We start from the raw sequence: 20,688 nt of genomic DNA, 5'->3' as shown, positions 1-20,688 counted from the left end.
AGATGCTGTCTATGTACGTTTCAGCAGACCATCGCGATTGGAACAGCAGTGTCCCCTGCGTGACATTTACGTATAATTCGTCATGTTATGATACCACCGTTTTCTTGCCTTTCTACCTCTTGTTTGGTCGCCAATCCCACTCTGCCTTTTGAAATCTTGCTACCTTCGGTGTCACGACATTCAAAGGAATACGCCCATGGCGCCGTTGGACGGGCTCGTATGGCTCGCCAGATTGCCTGTAAGCGATTTACAGTGGCTGAGGTGTCACAAAAGATTCGCTACGAAAGTCGCCACCGAAACCTTGACTTGTGTTCCGCAAATCTTGTTCTTCTGTGCACTCCAAGTCGCCATGTCGACTGTCCGAAAAACTGCTCTCACGCTATACCGGGCCCTACCGTGTGTTGCGACGATTAGGTCACTTAAATTACGAAATCGCCTGTCTTGAAGACACGCCGTTCTCGTCCCAGTTACGAAATGACGTCGTCTACGTGTCCTGTTTAAGACCGTACTGCTCATCTGTACTTCGCTATCATCCTAACAAGTGCCGTGACGGCGCTCCAGCCCACGGGGTTATGTTACTGTGCATTTGGACAGAACCGTGCGCGCAAAGGGCAGACGACTACGAAGTGGTAGATTGTCTCCTGGCGCTGTGACCTTTATACTAGCCTGTGCCATTACCACAAACTTTTCCCCATGTAAATAGTTGTACATGCGTTTCTGCATCGGGCTTCCTCTTCGTAACATTATTATCTATAGATGAAAAGTGTCGATTAGAAAATTGTTGAGCAGCATGAAAAACTCGCGATATAGTTATCTGTTGCTGAATACTTGCTACAAAAACAGTGTTTTTCAGGGCATGAAAGAAGCCTGCAAATACACGCGAAATTGCCGCGCGACGGGCCGCTCGAGGAACTTTGCGTGTATTTTCGGCCTTCTTTCACGCTCGGGAAAAAATTCATGTAGCACGTATCGAGCACCAGAAAGCTGTATCGGAAGTTTTTCATGTAGCTCTACAATTTTCTTATTTACCTTTTTCATGGAATTCTATTATTTGGGAGGCTGATTACAGTTCATTAAGATTAATTATCTTAATAGGCGGAATGAAAAAGATAGTCTTACTATCTCAAGGGTCGGCCAAAAACATTACCGTGCATGCCCTCGTCCCACTACGTGACATTTGCACATCGTTAATGTTCGGCTCAAGTTATGTGGGACGCCCTCTATATTGACCTGTACAGTACGCAAAGCAGCAGCGCTACCTTCATTCGAAGTACTGATGAACATGGCTCCTTCTAAAAGTAGCGATGAAGTTAGAAGGGTTCATAAAGGTTCTGAATTAGGAAGAATTAAATGCTTGAGCATGTTTCTTCTGCATGCTCATAATGAGTATTAAGGCTGTTAGAGTAGAATAAATGGGAGTGAGGATCACTGGCGAATACCTCAGCAACCTACGATTTGCAAGTGACATTACCATGTTCGGCAACTCTAGGGGCAAATTGCAGCAAATTATGAAAGACCTCAGCCGAAAAAGTGCAAGAGTTGGGTTGAACATTAAATGCAGAAGACAAAGGCAGCGCTTAATAGCCTGGAAAGTGAACGAAAATTTATCAACTCCAAGCAACCTCTAGAGTCTGTACAGGAGTACGTTTATTTAGGTCATTTGCTCACAGGGGACCCTGGTTATGAGAAGGAAATTTACAACAGGATAAAAATGAGTTCAAGCGCATACTACAGGCATTACTAAATCCTGACTGGGGGCTTACCGCTGTCGTTAAAAAGAAAAGTGTCCAATGATACCATTTTACCGGTGCTAACATATGGTGCAGAAACTTGGAGGTTAACAAAGAAGCTCGAGCTCAAGTTAAAAACCGCGCAAATAGCGATGGAACGAAAATTTTCAGCGTAACATTAAAAGACAGGAATAGAGTGGTTGGATCAGAGAGCAAAGGGGGTTTCTGATATGCTAGTTGACATTAAGAGAGAAAAATGGAGCTGAGCGGGCCAACTAAAGCGCAGGGTTGATAACAGGTAGAGGATTAGTGTTAACGAATGGGTGCCAAGGAAAGTGAAGGGCAGTCGAGGACGGCAGAAAACTAGGTGAGGTGATGAAATTAGGAAATGTGCAGGTGCAAGTTGGCGTCAGCTTGCGCAAGACAAGGGGAATTGGAGATCGCATGCCGAGCCCTTCGTCCTGCAGTCCACAGAAAAGCAGGTTCAATATATATATATATTTATATATATGATTACCACTCGTGCTCAAAACTACCTGCAACACGGTGTGCGTGGTCGAAGGGGTCAAGACTGCAGTGGCTCAGCGGCGCCGACACAGGACAAATTGTTTTAATGAGTACCAATAATTGGAACGAAGTTCAGATTTTTCCAAATTTCCTTTGTTAGTACCACAGTGCTGCCCTGGGGCCTTTGAAACCACGGGCACCATGTTATAGTTCATATTGAACGTGATGTCACATTGCTTTGTAGAATGATACAATTATGTAAACCATTATGGGATACGCTAAGCTGTAAAAGTACAAACGTTAATAAAAAGGAATCACACTACAAATAGTGATGCAGGAAAAGAAAGTAAAATATTCGATACCGCTATTCATCGCCACTCTGGGTGAAAGACTAAGCGAACGCACCCATTCTCGACAAACACAAAAGGGACACGACCGGTGGCACAGAAATTCTTGCTTTTAAAGAAAAAAGATCTACTGTGAAAGAAAAGAGAGCGGCAGTTTTGCCAATGAGCTGAACGCAAGTCAGCAACATATGAAGACCGGCTCATACGTGTACAGCGATTTCTATTACAACTCATGCGCCATGCACTGGCTCCGTTCTCAGCGGAATTATGCAAATGAAACAATAAAGAGTAGCTAAATATCATCGCTCCTACAAATATACACATCCAAGTGCATCATTCGTTCAATAAATTGAATTAATTTGCCTGGCTATTTTCGTAGCTTTAAAGCGAATATCTTTTTTTAGCTATTCAGTCCATTTTCGAGGACGCGTGCCCTCGTGCAGCCGACTTGTCCAGCAGCCAACACCTGCTCTACTTGCGGATAACATTATCTGGCTGTGAAAAGAAAGCGACGGAGGCAAAGCGTGCCCAAATATAAGGGCGCTCCTGAAAAAAATTCTCGCATTCTCATCCGCGTTGGTCTCAGCTGGGAGAGACAAAAATGTAACATGGTATTTATAGCAGGAAAAAATCACTGACGACTACGATAGTGCCTAATGCGAAGTTTGAGTGCAGCTCTATACGTGTTCTCATTTCGCGTAATAGTGAGGCAAAAATTTCACACAGACATGTCGCAGCATAGGTAGGCAGTGTGGGAGAATACTCAATCACACTTACTCACCATAATTTTTCCAGGCCTCGCTGTCACTCACATTCACGCTCACCTCCACTCACACTCACTGGTACTCACTCGCACTCGCACTGACCTCCACTCACACTCACTGGCACTCACTTGCACTCGCACTCACCTCCCATCACACTCACTTGCACTAACTTGCACTCGCACTCACCTCCACTCACACTTACCGGCACTCACTCGCGCTCACCTCCGCTCACACTCACTGACACTAACTCACATTCGCACTCACCTCCACTCACACCCACTGGCACTCACTCACACTCACTGGCACTCACTCGCACTCGCACTCACCTCTGCTCACACTCGCTGGTACTCACTCGCACTCGCACTCATCTCCACTCACACTCGCTGGCACTCACTCGCACTCGCACTCACCTCTGCTCACACTCGCTGGCACTCACTCGCACTCGCACTCATCTCCACTCACACTCGCTGGCCCTCACTTGCACTCGCACTCACCTCCACTCACACCCACTGGCACTCACTCGCACTCACCTCCACTCACACACACTGGCACTCACTCACACTCACCTCTGCTCACACTCACTGGCACTCACTCACACTCACCTCTGCTCACACTCGCTGGCACTCACTCGCACTCGCACTCATCTCCACTCCCACTCGCTGGCCCTCACTTGCACTCGCACTCACCTCCACTCACACTCACTGGCACTCACTCACAGTCACCTCCGCTCTCACTCACTGGCATTCACGTCCACTCACACTCATTGGCACTCACTCGCACTCATCTCCACTCAAAGCTACTGGCACTAACTCACACTCACGCTTTTGAAATGAGTGCTAGTGAATGTGAGTGAGTGCATTCATGAGTGAGTCGATGGTCGCCGCAGGAACTGGCGCCAGGAGCTGCGTTCTAAAATAAACTACACCACTGAGTGTTAAGCTGGACCGACCTTTCTGCGTCTGTGTTCCGCGTTTGGCCAAACACGAAATCGCAATGTCTAGAAGCTACGGTTGATATCTGTTCTAAAAAACTTCAAGCGCTCTCAATAGGTGCCGGAGTGTACTTGTAGCACTAACACATCCACAGAAGCTCCGCCACCGTAGCTTTCCCTTCATTGCCGCACAAAGTTACCCGCGAATATCGCTCTTTTAGGCGCATCGGCTATCGCGGCATCTGATGGTTCAGACACTGTAGTGTAACGCAACTATGCAAGAGATGAAGTAACCACCAACTCATGCTTATAACATTGCATATTTATCGGGGCCCGTATTAGTGAACCTCTCGTAGAATTGTTTGCAAGAATATGCGGCGACCAATGAATAAGCAAGCGTACGAAGAGCGTATGCAGTAGTCCAACAAAAAGCAGCTAGTAAATATAGGGCCTACGAATTTCAATCAATCAATCAGACAACTATTATTTCATTATCAAATGGACACTGTGGTCGACGCAAGCTAAAAGAAATGTTCAGGCTTGACTAGGTTTGCGCCGCCATATAAGACCGGCAGTAAATGAAATATGTGAGGCGAAATCTTAAGTATGAACGAATAAATACGCGGAAGTAAAATCATGGGCGCAATGTACAACTGCAACGTCAATCAAAATCAGTAATGTAAAACCACGTGTGCACATCTTGTTCACATAATCATAAATACAACAAGGGTACAGTGACGCAAAATACAGATGCCGGTATAAGGACTAAATAATTGCTGCAGCACTTTATCACGGTAATTGACTAGCACACGCAGTATGAACGCAACCAGTTACCAAGAGTAATACAATGTGATTGCAATGTGAAGTAACACAACGAGAGCAACGCATTCGCTGGGAAAAAGCACTTACAAAGGAAGCAGCTCGCATTACGGGGCACGTGCATTTATGAGTAAGGACACCTGATACGTTGACATCTGTAATACGTAGCGTGTGCATGTTCTATTTACCAGGCCACATTTATCGTTAAGGTGCGCGCGCAGTCATTCTAATCTAAACGCAAGATTTCATGGAAAAATGTGTTTATTTTTGTGGCATTTTAGTAACGTTGACCTGCACTTTTTTGTCACCGGCCCTAAACGTAACGCGTCAAGTATTGGTGAGCATGCGAATCATACGCTGGGCATACTATGACGAAAATGGCTTTCTTTTTAATAGCAAGTAATTTTTCAGTATTTGTCTTTGCCTTGGGCCCCAATGATCTTAGTGCAATAATATTCTCGCTTTCTATAGTTTTCGCCCTTCGTCCGAGGCCAAGAAGGCATGTCCTCCTTATCGCGAGGATGGGTCATTCGCCGGGAAGGGTGATAAGTGATGAACGGAATTGGTGAAAGAGAATGCTTTGAATATACTTCCTTCTGTTTAAATATCCTATCGTCCTCTATATCTGTTTGAAGATTATCAAGATGCATGAGAAAATTCTTAGAAATATCATATCACTAAGTGAGCCGATTTCAAATAACAAGCGTTAAGAAGAAAGAAACGAGAACAGGTAATCTAATGGCAATGGGCCACTACGTCCCATTTTTAAATAGAAGATCGTGTTTGGCTAAGTTTCTTCGACCCAGATTCTTTTTTATCATGGGTTCTGCCGAGTACCGATATTGTAAATAGTTGTAGCGCGGTTTCTGCGAGGCAACGCTGAAAGGCAAAAGAAATCAAGATAAAACAATAATTAAATTGCGGCCTGAAAATAATCAGAATGCATTCCTATTTAGTTTTCGGCCACTTCGCCGTAGTTCAGGTGCGTTGCTTATTGTGTGCCCATAGTGTACTGCTGAATCTTAATTCCTTGTTCGCTACTTTACCCGCCGTGGTTGCTCAGTCGCTGTGGTGTTGGACTGCTGTGCACGAGGTCGCGGGATTGAATCCCGGCCACGGCGGCCGCGTTTTGATCGAGGCGAAATGTGAAAACACCCGTGTACTTAGATTTAGGTGCACGTTTAAGAACGCCAGGTGGCAAAAATTTCTGGAGTCCTCCACTACGGCGTGCCTCATAAACAGAAAGTGGTTTTGGCACGTAAAACCCCATAATTTAATTTTTTAATTCGCTGCTTTATACAGTGTCTCCTAGCTAAGGTAAGCCAAGCTTTTCAACAACAAAAAATGGATTCAAAAAACAAGGTGCGCGAGAAAACTACAACCGCTTCGGGGTTCGGTCGTTAGATGTCTGGCAATCTAACACAGTACGTCTTAAAATCGTACTTGCATCGTGTTTTTTAAATAGCTTTTCTTTCATTGAACACCTTGACTAACGTAAGCCGGGACACCCTAAAGTCACCTATGCCTTATTTATCAGTTCGGTATATTCTTAATTTTTGGATGCGAATGAATCATGAAGGGGACCGTATGTACAGTCAACCACAAAATTTTACAAAACACTAAATCAGAGAAAAATCTCAATATGTGCGCAGCTTACGCAGCCTAATATTCAAATTTACAGCATATAGCACCATGTGTGAACAACATTGTGGTGTTCGATTTTACGGACTACTGTTACCAGATGCTCGGAAGTCGAACGTTTTCTGAGATCCTGTGGTCCGTAAACTTTTGGGGTTGACTGTACTTGAGCTCCCAGGAACGTAACTCTATAGCTACTTTGCCGCCACTTCATTCCAACCACAGTTCCGGAGCTACATATCGAGGAGGGAGTGGAAATTCAAGGTGCGGCCAGCCTCCGTGTGTTGAACTGGATCTGCACCAACGGCAGCGTCGATTACTTTCAGGTAAGCGCCAGTAACGCTGCGTTAAGGCGCCTTGCGCAGCCACGGTTCCTAGAAGATATACGAGCCTCGAGCGCTCGCTATTGAAAGGGCAAGCAAGATTTGTTTCCAGGCACCTTCTGCTTTTTGCCTCTGCGGAGCTGCGGGATTTGTCGGACGATCTCGCCGCCGCCACCAGTTGTAAGGGTTGTAGGTTGTAGTTGTAAGCCAGGCAAGCCAACCTCCATCGTGACCGACGCGTCGCGCACAGCTGTGGGTGCTCTTCAACATCAAAGCCCTAAGGGAGCATGGCAGCCTCTTGTCTATTTCTCAAGGAAGCTCAAATCGGCACAAACATTATACAGCGTCTTTTGTCTGGAACTTCTGGCTGCCTATCTCGCCGTAAAGCATTTTCGCCCCTTCGTCAAGGGTTGTTACTTTGTGATCCTCTCTGACCGCGAACCCTTTGTCTATGAGCTCAACTGGTCGGCATCGATCCACACTCCGAGAAAAATACGTGAGCTCTCTTTCATCTCGGATTTTACAATCGATTTCCGGCATGTCAAGGGCATAGAAAATATTCCTACTGATGTACTGAGTCACGTCGATGTTTTATAGCAAGGTCAGCTCTACACCACCTCACTTGGACGCAGAACTTCTAGCTCGCTATGAACGCGACAACGCGGAAATCTGCCGACTACGTCAGTCATCCAGATAATTGCAACTTGAGGACGTCGTTTATCATGAAGGTTTCACCATCGTCTGCGAGACGTCTACCGCCTCACTCCGGCTATTCGTGCATCTTCACCTGCGTTGCCGCCTTTGCCTTTGCGAAGCCCTTCACAACCTGTCTCATCCCGGCATTAGGACAACATAAAACGCAGAAACTCCTTTCTAGCCGCTTTGTCTGGCCTCAACTTAACGCTCATATGCGGGACTGAGTTCGTTCCTGTCTACCATGACAATGACTGAAGGTCCACCGACATCCTGTCCGCGGATTATACTACGCATTTGTGTTCCCTGTTCCAATCCGTCCACCCGGTTCCCACCAGGGCACCTGCAACTTGAGGGCCTTGCGTTTCTGTGGACCTTCGAGTAGCAACACATTTCTTTGTGCGACAGTCTGCCTATCGTAAGCCATTTCAACTGCACTACCTGGGCCCTTACCCATCCTCGAACCCCGCATCAATACATTTGTCATTTGCATTGATGAACGACCGGATACCACTGAGCTTGAATGCCTCAAGCCAGTCCATTTTGACGACTCGTTAGTAAAACCGCCTTGCCCCAGCTATGACCCCGTCAACTCGGTTGACTACCCTGTACAAGCGGCGCACTCCGCAGCACTTCCACTTCTAGAGCGACGTGTCTCGTGGGCTTCATCGCTCGTCGGTACTACCTCCTTGGCGGCGGAGTACACTGTAGCTGCTGCACCTCGGTCAAGGCAGCGCCATCGTCGCAGCGGCAAAGACGCGCAGCAACGCGCTGCATGCGCTCGCGCTGGGGGTTCACCGGTGCTCCGGACACTTGCTGACGCAGCCATAAAAATTCAGTCAATTAAGTACCCTTGCGTGATTTGAATGAGAAAGCATTACGACTTCTCTAATAATTGGTTACGTCCATGATACGTGACGTCATACACTGTCACCTAGCCTTCACAACTCTACCCTAATCCACATTAACCCACATTGCCCTAATTGGTACCAAACTCAATCGACTTTAAAGGGGGCATGACACCCGATTTTCGATTACAATCTGTATTGCGTGGTGCAATCTTTGTGTGTCCAAGAGCACGTTGGCAAAATTTTAGCACATTTGAGCCAGCCGATCATTTATAACTGAATTTTTTATATTGCACTCGAACGGCATAACAGCCGAGCAACACTGCCATGCCCGCGAGCCGTGACGTCACAAGCTGCATCCTTGCCGGGGGAGCAAATCGGTGTTTCAGCCGTGCGCGCATGAGGGAAACCTCTACTTTCTTCCACTTGCCATTGTAACTAGCGGCTTGTAGCGGCTGAAATAATGCCCCCGCGGCGCCTATGTAGCGCTGTGCATTGCCAGAGAGAACGGGGCAAGGAGTGCTTCGTACCGTTCTTCAAGTTCCCCAAGGAGCTCGTCAAGCGTAAGGCTTGGGTGATTAATCTTTATTATTTTGTGCTTTTGCTTTGTTGTCTAAACACTTCACGCGTGACAGCTACAAGGAAGATTTGAGCATTCTCGCCGTCCGCGTTTGCGCGCCAACCCACCTTGCAGGCAGTGCCCCGGCCAAACGTCAGCCTCATTATTTTTCGCGGCATGCGCATCGAGTGACACTGTTTTCCTTGCGCAGCACTTCCGGTTCACCTCCTCTGATGACTGGGGGCAAAATTCAAAATGAATAAGAAAAATAGAAAAAAATAGTACGGTACGAAATCTACAGGTTTAGTTATAGATATGATATCAGAGCATAAGCTTAGTTACAACTTGAGTAACTGAAGTTCCTGGAGTAATTAGAATTAATTAGAAACCACCGATTAGCGCACACCAAAGCACAGAACCTTAGACTCTAGACATCTGCCACCTGAGCCCGACTTTGGCGAATTTCCTGGAAACCCAGAAGTAGAAAGTACAAGTAATGACGTCACTAATGACGCCAAATACAAGAAAGTGACATGATATTTATTCAGCTAATTAAAGAAAAAACAGTTGCCTGTCATAACCTTAACATCGGCCTAGCAGAGCGGATGTGATGTCACTCCCTCCTCACTCGCTTCTCTTCTCCGGGCGCGCACCTGCTCGCTCTCTTGCTCGCAACAGCTGCGCTGGCGGGCTCGTTACATGCTCTGACGTAAGCACCGGAGAGGGCGCGTAAGGTGCGCTTCGTGCCGCGGTCGCTAGGGGGCTACGCCGCACCACGCGGCGTGCGCTGCCCTTCCGCCTCACCCTCCCTTGCTTGTCGCCGGCATATCGTGCCAGGGGAAGGAAGTTCGCTCGCTTAACCTAAAGAACACCAACGTTGAGGTGCGAGTGCACCTAAGTCACCTAAGTGCACCGAGTGCATCTAAGAAACACCTGAGTCAAAGATTAAGGTCACCTACCACTTTTTACCGATATTTATTTATTGATACTGCAATCCGAATATCAGGATTATAGCAGCGTGGGAAGAAAGAACTAAGCAGTTTCACAAAACAGGCAAAACGTGAACGAAAAGAAATGCGAGTGCAGGTTGAAGCTCTGCAGCCAGCATCCAGAATACAACGTTTGAATAAGATTTCAAAGAGTAGAAATAAAATATAGAATAGAACAATAAGCTATCCAAATGCAGTAACGTACACTAGGTAATATGTAGTGCAAACAACGTCAGTGACGGTTGCAACCCTTCATTGTTACTGAGATTATTTCAATCGGTAATGGTTCGTGGAACGAATCAGTACGTAAAGCAGTTAATACGAACGCGAAAAGGAGCTAAAGCTAGGTGATGTTGTTGGATCGCATACCCAGGTGAAAAGTGAAGTAAATGGGTGAGTTCAGTTGTGTAGTGTCCTTTAATTAATTGGTACATGAATTTAAGTCGTGCAGAAGGAGTTCGCTCATTCATCGTCGACAGGCCAGCTTTGATTAAAAGATGTGTTTCGCCGGCAATCGCTATATATATATCGAGCAGCCCACCTTCCCACCCTCTCTAGCTTGTTTATGCTAGTCTTAGTGAATGGGTCTCAAATGATTGCCGCACAATCTAAAGTAGGCAAAACAATACATTTGTAAGCAAGTAAGCGGGCAGATGGAGTGGACAACCGCAATGCCCGTCTTCAGAAAAACAATTCGTGAAAAGCGTTACACGTTGTGAAATGGATATGTTCATTCCAGCTGAGATTGTTAGTTACCCAGAGGCCTAGATATTTATATTCTGGTACTTCTGTAGGTGCCACACCCTTAATACTATAATCGATGGGCGCGAATTGTGAAAACACCCGTGTCCTTAAGTTTAAGTGCATGTTAATGAACCCCAGCTGGTTCAAATTTCCCGAGACTCCCAATACGGTGAGCGTCATAATCAGATCGTGGTTTTGGCACGTAAAACCTCATAATTTAATTTTCATCACTGTAACCAAAGAGTAAGGCATTCTTTTTTGAGTGATCCTCATTATTACAGTTTTTTTTAATAATAATGGACATTTGTAATGCAGAAGCTCTTTTGCCACGCGCTATGTAGTAGTAGTTGATCTTAGACAGTTCTTACTTCTGTATAAATGCCACAGTCCTAAGCGTAATCTAATTTTCACGAGCATGTCAGAGACAATATCATTAATATTGTGGCACGCTGACGAAGATGTTTTAATCATCGTCGGAAGAAGTCGATGTTCTGGTCTTCGCGCGCTGTCTTCGGGCCCGTGAGCACCCACGCCCACCATCATTCTAGCACAACGCCGCGACCCAAAAACCTTTTCTGGCACCGACGACACTGATGTTGAAGACTGGCTTCAACTATATGAGCGGGTGAGCGCCAGCAACCACTGGGACCAGACCATCATGCTCGCTAATCTGATATTTTACTTCGTGGGCACGGCATGCGTCTGGTTTCAGACCCACGAGGAGGAACTTACCAGCTGGGACATTTGTAAACAGAAACTCAAACATTTGTTTGGCAAGCTTGTTGGACGTCAGCACGCCGTCCAAAAAGACCTCGCGTTGCGGATCCAGACATGGACTGAATCCTATCTCACGCACATCCATGACGGGCTCGCTCTGTGCCGCAAAGTGGATCCGAAGATGTCCGAACCTGATAAGGTTGCACATATCATTAAGGGCATAGCAGATGATGCCTTCCATCTACTTGTCTTCCAGAATTCTTCCACTGTGCAAGCCATCATTAGCGAATGCCGGCGGTTTGAAGAAGCCAAGAGTCGCCGTATTGCCCAGCCCATTTTCCCGCCTTCTCAACACGGCTGCTACGTCCACCTGCGAAGACCTCGGCAGTCCACCCACACCCAATCGCTCTGATGACATCCTCCATGTCATCCGACATGAAATAGAAGCCGCATCACCTGTCACGACCCCAAACCATGGCCCCGACAATTGCCAGGCGACCGTCTCATTGATACAGTCCGTCGTGCGCCAATAATTGGCCAACGTTGGCTTGACCAAGCTCAGTTAATTGGCCTGACTACACTCCATCCAGCACGGTCATACGCACCTGCAACCTGAATGCCCCAACGGGATATTATAACCCGGCCGAATGGCGTACTCCACACGAAAGGCCTATATGCTTCACTTGTGGCCGCATCGGTCATATCTCACGTCACTGCTGGTCTTCGTGGAATTCGACCCCCTGGTCCTACCACCCATCCCACGGCCCTCATGCTGCTCCTCGGTTCGCCCCGCAAACGCAGCCAACAAATTCTGGCGACACTTCTCTTCCTACCCGCTCTAGCCACTCTCCTTCGCCACGTCGCCGCTTCTCCCGATTGCCCCCATCTCGCTGATCACCGTCCCCTAGCTCCTTCCGGCGCACCCTTCCGGAAAACTAACAGGTGCAGCACCTGGAGGTGATGTTGCCAAACCGACCCGACGCAAAAATACTCTTTTGACCTTCCCCACACATCGGAACCTCATTAATGTGAACGTGGGTGGTGTACCTGTTACAGCTCTGATTGACACTGACGCGCACGTATCTGTGATGAATGCTCAGCTTCGGAATCGCCTCAAGAAAGTCCGCACTCTTGCCCCTTCGCCTGTGGTCCAGGTTGCCGACCGTGGACCACCAGCCGTTATTGGCATGTGTCCGGCTCATGCCAATAAGTGTCGCCGGAGATCATACTTCTGTTTTATTTTATGTACTAGAGCACTGCCCTCCCGACCTCATCCTGGGTCTTGACTTTCTGTCTACACATTCCGCTTTGACAGAATGTTCTGCTGGTGTTGTGCAACTCGCTCTACCTGCTGCTATTGACCCTCCCGATAGTGCTCCGATACGGCTATGTTCTACAGAGCATATTAGCCTATCTCACCGTGCCGTTACCTACATAGGTGTCTCCCCCGTTCCACCCGTACCACAAGGTGACTACATCGTATCTCCTAATCCGGATGTCATGCTCTCGCATAACGTCGCTTTTCCCCACACCGTCGTTACCATTTCGGACAACACGTCCTGCCTTCCGCTTGTGAACTTTGGACTCTGTACACAAGTACTCCCGCGCAGAATATCCCTGCCGCAAATAACGCCAGCCAGGGACTACCACATTTCGGCTTTAACTTCTGAAAGCTCCTCGTGTTCAACTCTTGCTTCGCCCCCTGTCCCATCAGACTCGAATGCCTTAACAAAAATGATTGCTCCCGACCTTCCTCCCCAGCGTGCTCAAGAGCTACGTTGCCTGATTGCCTCATACTGGGACATATTCCACCTTGGAGAGCGCTTTCTAGGACAAATATCTGTCGTAAAACATCGAATAAACACCGGTGTTCGCGAACCCCATCCATCGGTGACCCTACCGCGTCTTGCCTACTGAGCGACATATCACCCAACACGAATTTGACAAGACGCTTTTTCGAGACATCATCGAACCTTCTTGCAGCCCATGGGCGTCCCCTGTTGTACTAGTTAAAAATAAGGACAACAGCTGGCGATTTTACGTCGATTATTGACACTTCAACAAGGTAACAAAGAAAGACGTCTCTCCGTTACCACGCAGTGACGATGCCCTGGATTGCCTGCATGGAGCACAATATTTTCCGTCCATCGACCTTCGCGCCGGCTACTGGCAAATTGCCGTCGATGACATGGACCACGAGAAGACAGTTTTTATTACTCCCGATGGCCAGTATCAGTTCAAAGTGATGCCTTTCTGTTTATGTAATGCCCCGGCCACATTTGAACGAATGATGAACGCCCTCCAACACGGTTTCAAGTGGTCCATCCGCCTCTGTTACCTGGACGACGGGGTTATTTTTTCTCCGACTTGTGCGACACACCTATCTGTTTTCCGTCAGGCGGGGCTACATCTAAATTCATCCAAGTGCCACTTCGGTCGTCGTGAAATTTCTGTGCTCGGGCACCTCATCGATTCTTCTGGTGTACGCCCTGATCTCGATAAAATACGGGCAGTCAAAGACTTTCCCGTGCCAGCATGTGCCAAGGATGTTCGCAGCTTCTTGGGCCTTTGCTCCTACTTCCGTCGGTTTCTGCGAAATTTTGCGATACGTTGCGCGCCCTCTCAATCAGCTCCTCAAGAAAGACGCTGCATTCATTTGGGGCACTGAGCAAGTTGGTGCTTTCACCGAGCTTATTGGGCTGCTTACGTCCCTGCCCATTCTCACTCACTTTCATGCGTCAGCTCCAACAGAATTCATACCGATGCCAGTGGCCACGGTATTAGAGCTATCTTGGCACAGAACCAACAAGGGGGAGAACGTGTTATTGCCTACGCCAGCCGTCTTCTTTCCTCTGCGGAGAGCAACTATTCTATCACCGAACGCGAGAGTCTGGCTCTCGTTTGGGCAGTGGGTAAATTCCGCCTCTATTTGTATGGCCGCCAATTCACAGACACCACTGATCACCACGCTCTGTGTTGGCTTTCATCCCTCAAAGATCCTTCAGGGCGCCTTGGCCACTGGGCGCTGTGCCTCCAAGAATACAACTATTCAGTTGTATACAAGACCGGCTGGTTACATCAAGATGCGGACTGCTTGTCGCGCCATCCTGTCGACCCTCCTGATGTTTCTGCGGCCGGCATACCTGTCACCACTCTCTCTCTCTGGCTGCTTCTTGCGACATTGGAGCCGAACAACGTCGGGACGCCACTTTGCAACACCTTAATCAACGGCTCACTTCAACGACGCCCGATCCTTCCCTTCGCATGTTTGAAATTCAAGATGGTATATTGTACCGCTCTAACATGCACCCGGACGGCCCTGCCCGACTCTTCGTTGTGCCTGAGCATCTGCGTCAGACTGTTCTCACCCAGCTTCATGATGTACCGACTGCAGGTCACCTTGGCGTGTCACGGATTTATGACCGCGTTCGACGGCGCTCACTTTTGGCCTGGTCTATACCGTGACGTCTGCCGTTATGTCGCTGCGTGTGATCTTTGTCAACGACGCAAAAAACCGACCACACTCCCTGCTGGTCGCCTTCAACCACTTGACGTACCATCAGAACCATTCTTCCGTGTAGGCGTTTATCTTTTAGGCCCTTTTCCAACGTCTGCTTCAGGAAACAAGTGGATTGCTATAGCAACAGACTACGCCACCCGATATGCAATCACACGGGCTCTTCCGACAAGCTGTGCAACTGATGTCGCCGACTTCCTCCTAGAAAACGTCATCCTTCACCACGGCGCCCCTCGACAGCTCCTCACCGACCCAGGCTGCTACTTTCTTTCTGAAGTTGTCAATGACATTCTACACTCGTGCGCGACTAAACACAAACCTGCTACTGCTTACCATCCAAAAACGAACGGCCTAGCCGAGCGCCTTAACCGCACCCTTACTGGCATGCTGTCCAGGTATGTCTCCGATGACCATCGCGACTGGGACGTTGCGCTGCCATTCGTTACTTTCGCCTATAATTCGTCTCACCATGGTACTGCAGGCTTCTCTCAATTCTTCCTCTTGTTTGGCCACAACTCTACGTTACCTTTCAACGCCGTTCTGCCTGCTAGTCTGAATTCCACGTCCGAGTACGTCCGTGAAGCCATCCTTAAAGCACAAGAAGCACGCCGTATTGCCCGACGTCGACTTGTGGAGTCGCAGGACAATCAGCGGCGCTTATATGACGCCCGCCACTGTGACGTCCATTACACACCGGTTGCCCTGGTTCTCCTTTGGTCGCAGTCGCGACGCGTTGGCCTCTCCGAGAAGTTACTGTCACGCTACTCCGGCCCTTACCGTGTCTTGCGTCAAGTAACTCTCGTCGCGTACGAAATCGCCCCTCTTGAGCCAACCGTGGCTCAGCATCGCTCCGACGTGGTGCACGTCATGCGTCTTAAGTTGTATAACTCGCCCGCCTCCTAACCAGCACCGAGCAAGTGCTTCAGCCGCCGGGGGTCATGTGACACGCTGACGGAGATGTTTTAATCATCGTCGGAAGAAGACGATGTTCTGTTCTTCGCGCGCTCTCTACCATTGTCAGCTGCTATAATTATTGTAAATATTCTGTAAATACGCGTCTGACTGTTTTTAACCCCGTAACAATATATAGTAAAAACAACAGCGGTCCAAGAACAGACCCCTGATGGACGTCAGAGATAGCTGTAAGCCCGTCCGAACAGTGATCGTTAAATACAACGAATTTTTCTCTGTTTAAAAGGTACGTTGAATCCACTTTACTAATTCTTTGGTATGAAGTATTGTGCATAATTTATAAATTAACATTTCATGAGTGACCTTGTAGAACGCTTTAAAAAAATTCATAAATACTGCGTCAATCTGTGTTCCATTGATAATTAATACGCAAAATCATGCATAGCTTCTGCTAGCTGCGTACAAGTTGAGTAGCCTCTTCTAAATGCATGCTGATATTTAGTAAAATAATTGTTATTTACGAGGACGTTTAACATACGATTGTGAATTGTGTGCTGAAGTAGTTCTTGATCAATCACTTGTCTCCACTTTTGTGAAGCGGTTTCACTCTGGCAGTACCCCAGTATCTCGGAATTCTACCCTCACATACCGACCTCGTAAATAAAACAAACAAACATTTAGGTGTACATTGTGCGCATCTTTTCAACAAGGCATTGAGTATTTTGTCCGGTCCAGGTGATTTCTTTACATCCAGGTTAAGCAGTATCCTTAAGAAGCCGTGCTCGCTAATGATAAGATCTTCCAAAGGCGGCAGCGAAGCTTCAAACTTCGTAAAGATATAGTCGTTAGTAAATACGGTAAAAGCTCGTTAATTCGAACCGCAAGGGGAAGCCGCTTCAGTTCGAATTAACGAAAGTTCGAACTAACGAAAGTGAAGGAGGGCAACAGTACACTGCGATTTGGAAGCAGTACCGCATGTCAGAAATTTGGCGTGTCAGAAAGTGATGGCGTGTGCCGCGGGCACACGCCATCTTCAAGTCGAAGCTCTGGGTCCGACTGTGCCACACCACCGATGTCCACCGAAACGAACGTTAGCAGAGGCTTAACACCATCACAATGAATCGCGACGGCCGATACCTCCTAAGCAGAAAACAGAGGTGCACAACCGATGAAGACTGCCGAGACAAAGACGCTGAACATGTGAAGGTGGCAAAGGCCCTGATTCGTTGGTTCTTGATTGCAAGCGCAGCTGCGACGTACTTGATTCGCTGTGTTTTGGAGCTTGCCGTGCCATCTCCGCACAACATTAACAGCTGTACAAGATTTGCAAAGCCTCCGAGATTCGCAACGGGCAAGAAGTCTCGGAGGTTACGTAGAACGGAGAGGCGGCAGCCGCCGCTGCCTTCTGGCTGACCCCGCGTCGGTTAGATTTTTGTCCGATTTTGCCTTCTCTCGCCGTTCTCTTCGTTTCGGAGGCAATATAGCCTTGTGTGTAGGCAGTAGGCGCGTTTCTCTGGCCGTGTGCCAGGCGAGCGTAGTTCGAATTATCCGTGAGGGAACCTTCTCGCGTTCGAATTAACGGACTTTTTTATACATAGACTTCTATGGAGCTTGGCCGGACCAAATCGTACAGTTCGAATTATCCATAAATTCGAATTATTGAAGTTCGAATTAACGAGCTTTCACTGTACCGGCTTAATGTGTTCATTCAAGGCATTAGATACTGCTTGTGCGTCACTGACCTGAACACCTTTGATTCCAAACTGATCATGAGTCCTACAGGTTGGTTAAACCAAACGCCAGCATTTTCCGCGACACTCTGATATAAAGTTCGGTAAAGATTCTTCAAAATAAGGCTGTTTGTCAAAGAACGTATGCTTTTTAGCTGAGAACTAAGGTAAGTGATCTCTTGATCCGATTCCGGAGAAAGCATATTTGCTTTGCTTTTCTTTTTTTACGCGCTTCAGTTTTCTTTTTACTTGCGATATCACCTGAGAAATCCGCGCTTTCTTTTTCTTTTCTTTTCAATACATTCATGTACCATGACCTTAAACTGGTCCCAAAGTTCTTGAACACTGGCAGCATTATTAAAAAATGTAAAAAAAATTAAAAGAAAGAACATCGATAATGGAGATATCATCAGCACATTAGAAGTTTGTAAAATGCATTTAAGAGCAATTTTATGAACCTTCAGGTTGAAAAGAGTCAGAAGAACGGCCTGGGGATCGGAGATACCAGGTAACACCACACACTTAGTTGTATCAAGAATCTTTCCAGAAACAAAAGAGGTCTAATGTAGATTTTTAACTCCCTTGTATTCGGGTGGGGTACTCTACAGTTTTCGTCAAGTCAAATGATAAAGCTATATAAAGCATGGCCTCACTTGATTCATCAATATGTGTTTTGAGTGCGAACGTTGACGGGCCAATATCTGTTAAATTGAAGTCGCCTAATGCGGTCCTTAAACCTAATAAAAGTTGTCATATGATCTTTCAGGCTAACCAAGGCAGCGATAAGCGATCCAGATGACTTATACAGCGCTCCTACAATATACTGGACATTGTTATGGCGTGCCTTACGGAAATGCATTCAATATTCAATATCGAGTGCAATAAATCAAGTGCAAATAAGAGTTTAGTCAAAGCGTACACCGCGCATAATCCTTGTACCGTGGCCACATGTGCGCGGACACCTGTTTACATATGCCCCACACAACTACAGAGGGGGTAAAAGAAACTGTTGGGACCACGCGGCAGCTTAACAAAATCGTTTTGTTGAGTACGGATGCGATAGACATGCCAGAAAGCAATGTTCGCGAACAACAATTTGCATTGTGCGAAATAGCGCCAGATTTCGTCCCCCATGAACGGCTGGCTAAGCAGCGCTGTAAGCATGAAATATGATGAAATAACGCTATAGTAGTTAACTATGCAGAAGGGCATGTCGTCATGCCTGTTGACCACGTTTTTTTTTTCGCTGTCTTCGTCACTTGAGCTGGTGGCGATGGAGTCGGAGTCAAACTGTGTCAGCGTATACGACACCATCAATGCTTCCGCTGCTCATAGATTCATCGCTTGCTTCTTCATGCGAAATCGGAGGAGTCGAAGGCATGGCACGCCATATGTGGAGTAAATGTGGCAACAAAAGGCAGCTCGGCTTAGACATCACGTGGTGCGGTGGCTGATTTTGTGGCAGACGATGGCGCGGTTCGATGCAGCATATGAAATCACACATGGCATGGCAATATGGCGGTCGGCGCCGGAGGGCGAGGGTTATAGCCGGCGAGATCTAGCTCATATTTTGGACAGAAATGTGCTCTTAGTGCCCAGTTTTTGAACGTGTATAACCATAATAGACCATCTGCTGCAATTTCTAGCGGAAAACTGCCAATTCTCGGGTGACCGTGTCATGCCCCCTTTATCAACCTTGCTTTAATTTGTACCAAGCTTACCCACCTTATTCCACTTACTCCCCATTAACCCTTCTTGCTCTAATTTTTACCAACCTTAATCCACCTTAATACAATTTAATTTATCTTTATTCACTTCACTCCACCTTAAGTCACCTTCTTCTAACCATAATTCTGTATTACTACTAAAGTCGTACAAGACGCTGATGACGTCCCTGATGATGATTTTCGGTACCACTCGTTCCCTTCAACGCCGGCTTTCCAGCCTCGTGGGAAGTCTACATGAACATAGCCAAAAACCATAGTTTCTGCGGTGACACATATCCAGTGTTGCTTGGAACGCTAAACTATATTGCCGCAAAAGCAGACTTCTTAAGAGCGATTCCGTTTCCCTCAATGTCCCTGTCGCGTAGTCTACGTGTGTGCGCGGCTAATGAGTGAAGTCGACGGCCCAAATGTTGCGTCGCCTTTTGTGCTCCCTATACGCAGTACAAGACAGCGGTGCACGAAGAGTGGGCCACCTGCAATGGCACAGCGGAGTGCGATGTCACTGTGGACCACGGACAGACACTGGCGTTAACGAGTGGCTATCTGAGACTGACAGACCCTTCTCCAGGACACAACCTTTATTTTGAAGTTCGCGGCTGCAATTTCCATGGATGTGGACGTGAATACACGTTCTCAATGAGAATGTCTCATGCAGGTACCCTGGTATTGTGCACTAACAAATTTCAATTTTTCTTCATGTTCTTCTTCTGAGAAGCGAGAGCAAAAAGAAAATTCGTGAATGTTGACGCTGGTGCAGTTGATGGCTTGACAAAATCTCAATAGACCGCTTGAAGACACAGAACGAAAATGACAATGAAACTTTGCACGAGCGTTAGGCCATGTGGTATTATTTTCCCTATTTCTAATCTTTCGCCTTCACTGCTTTCAACCCGCCGTGGTTGCTCAATGGCTATGGTGTTGGGCTGCTGAGCACGAGGTCGCGGGATCGAATCGCGGCTATGGCGGCCGCGTTTCGATGGGGACGAAATGTGAAAACACCAGTGTACTTAAATTTAGGTGCACGTTAAAGAACCCCAGGTAGTCAACATTTCCGGAGTCCTCCACTACGGCGTGCTTCATAATCAGAAAGCGTTTTGGCCCGTGAAACCCCCTAATTTAATTTTTCAACTGTTTTTCACAAAAAGAAGAAAGCGAAATCGCAAGCCGCGGGTTTAAACGCGCTCATGTATAGT

General features: G+C 47.3%; 1 protein-coding gene across 3 annotated transcripts in view; it reads left to right on the top strand.

Annotated features, from left to right (window-relative positions):
• The window catches only part of LOC139052201 (usherin-like), a 165,868-nt gene that overhangs the window by 111,908 nt on the left and 33,272 nt on the right, over positions 1 to 20,688 (top strand). For all 3 annotated transcript variants that reach the window (XM_070529284.1, XM_070529282.1, XM_070529283.1), the window contains 2 exons: positions 6,962 to 7,062; positions 19,937 to 20,150. In XM_070529284.1, the coding sequence (XP_070385385.1) occupies positions 6,962 to 7,062; positions 19,937 to 20,150 (315 nt within the window). The remainder of the gene's footprint in view (positions 1 to 6,961; positions 7,063 to 19,936; positions 20,151 to 20,688) is intronic.

The sequence above is a fragment of the Dermacentor albipictus genome, unplaced genomic scaffold, assembly GCF_038994185.2.
Source record: "Dermacentor albipictus isolate Rhodes 1998 colony unplaced genomic scaffold, USDA_Dalb.pri_finalv2 scaffold_19, whole genome shotgun sequence".
Classification (NCBI taxonomy): Eukaryota; Metazoa; Arthropoda; class Arachnida; order Ixodida; family Ixodidae; genus Dermacentor; species Dermacentor albipictus.
This window is presented reverse-complemented; position numbering and strand designations above follow the sequence as displayed.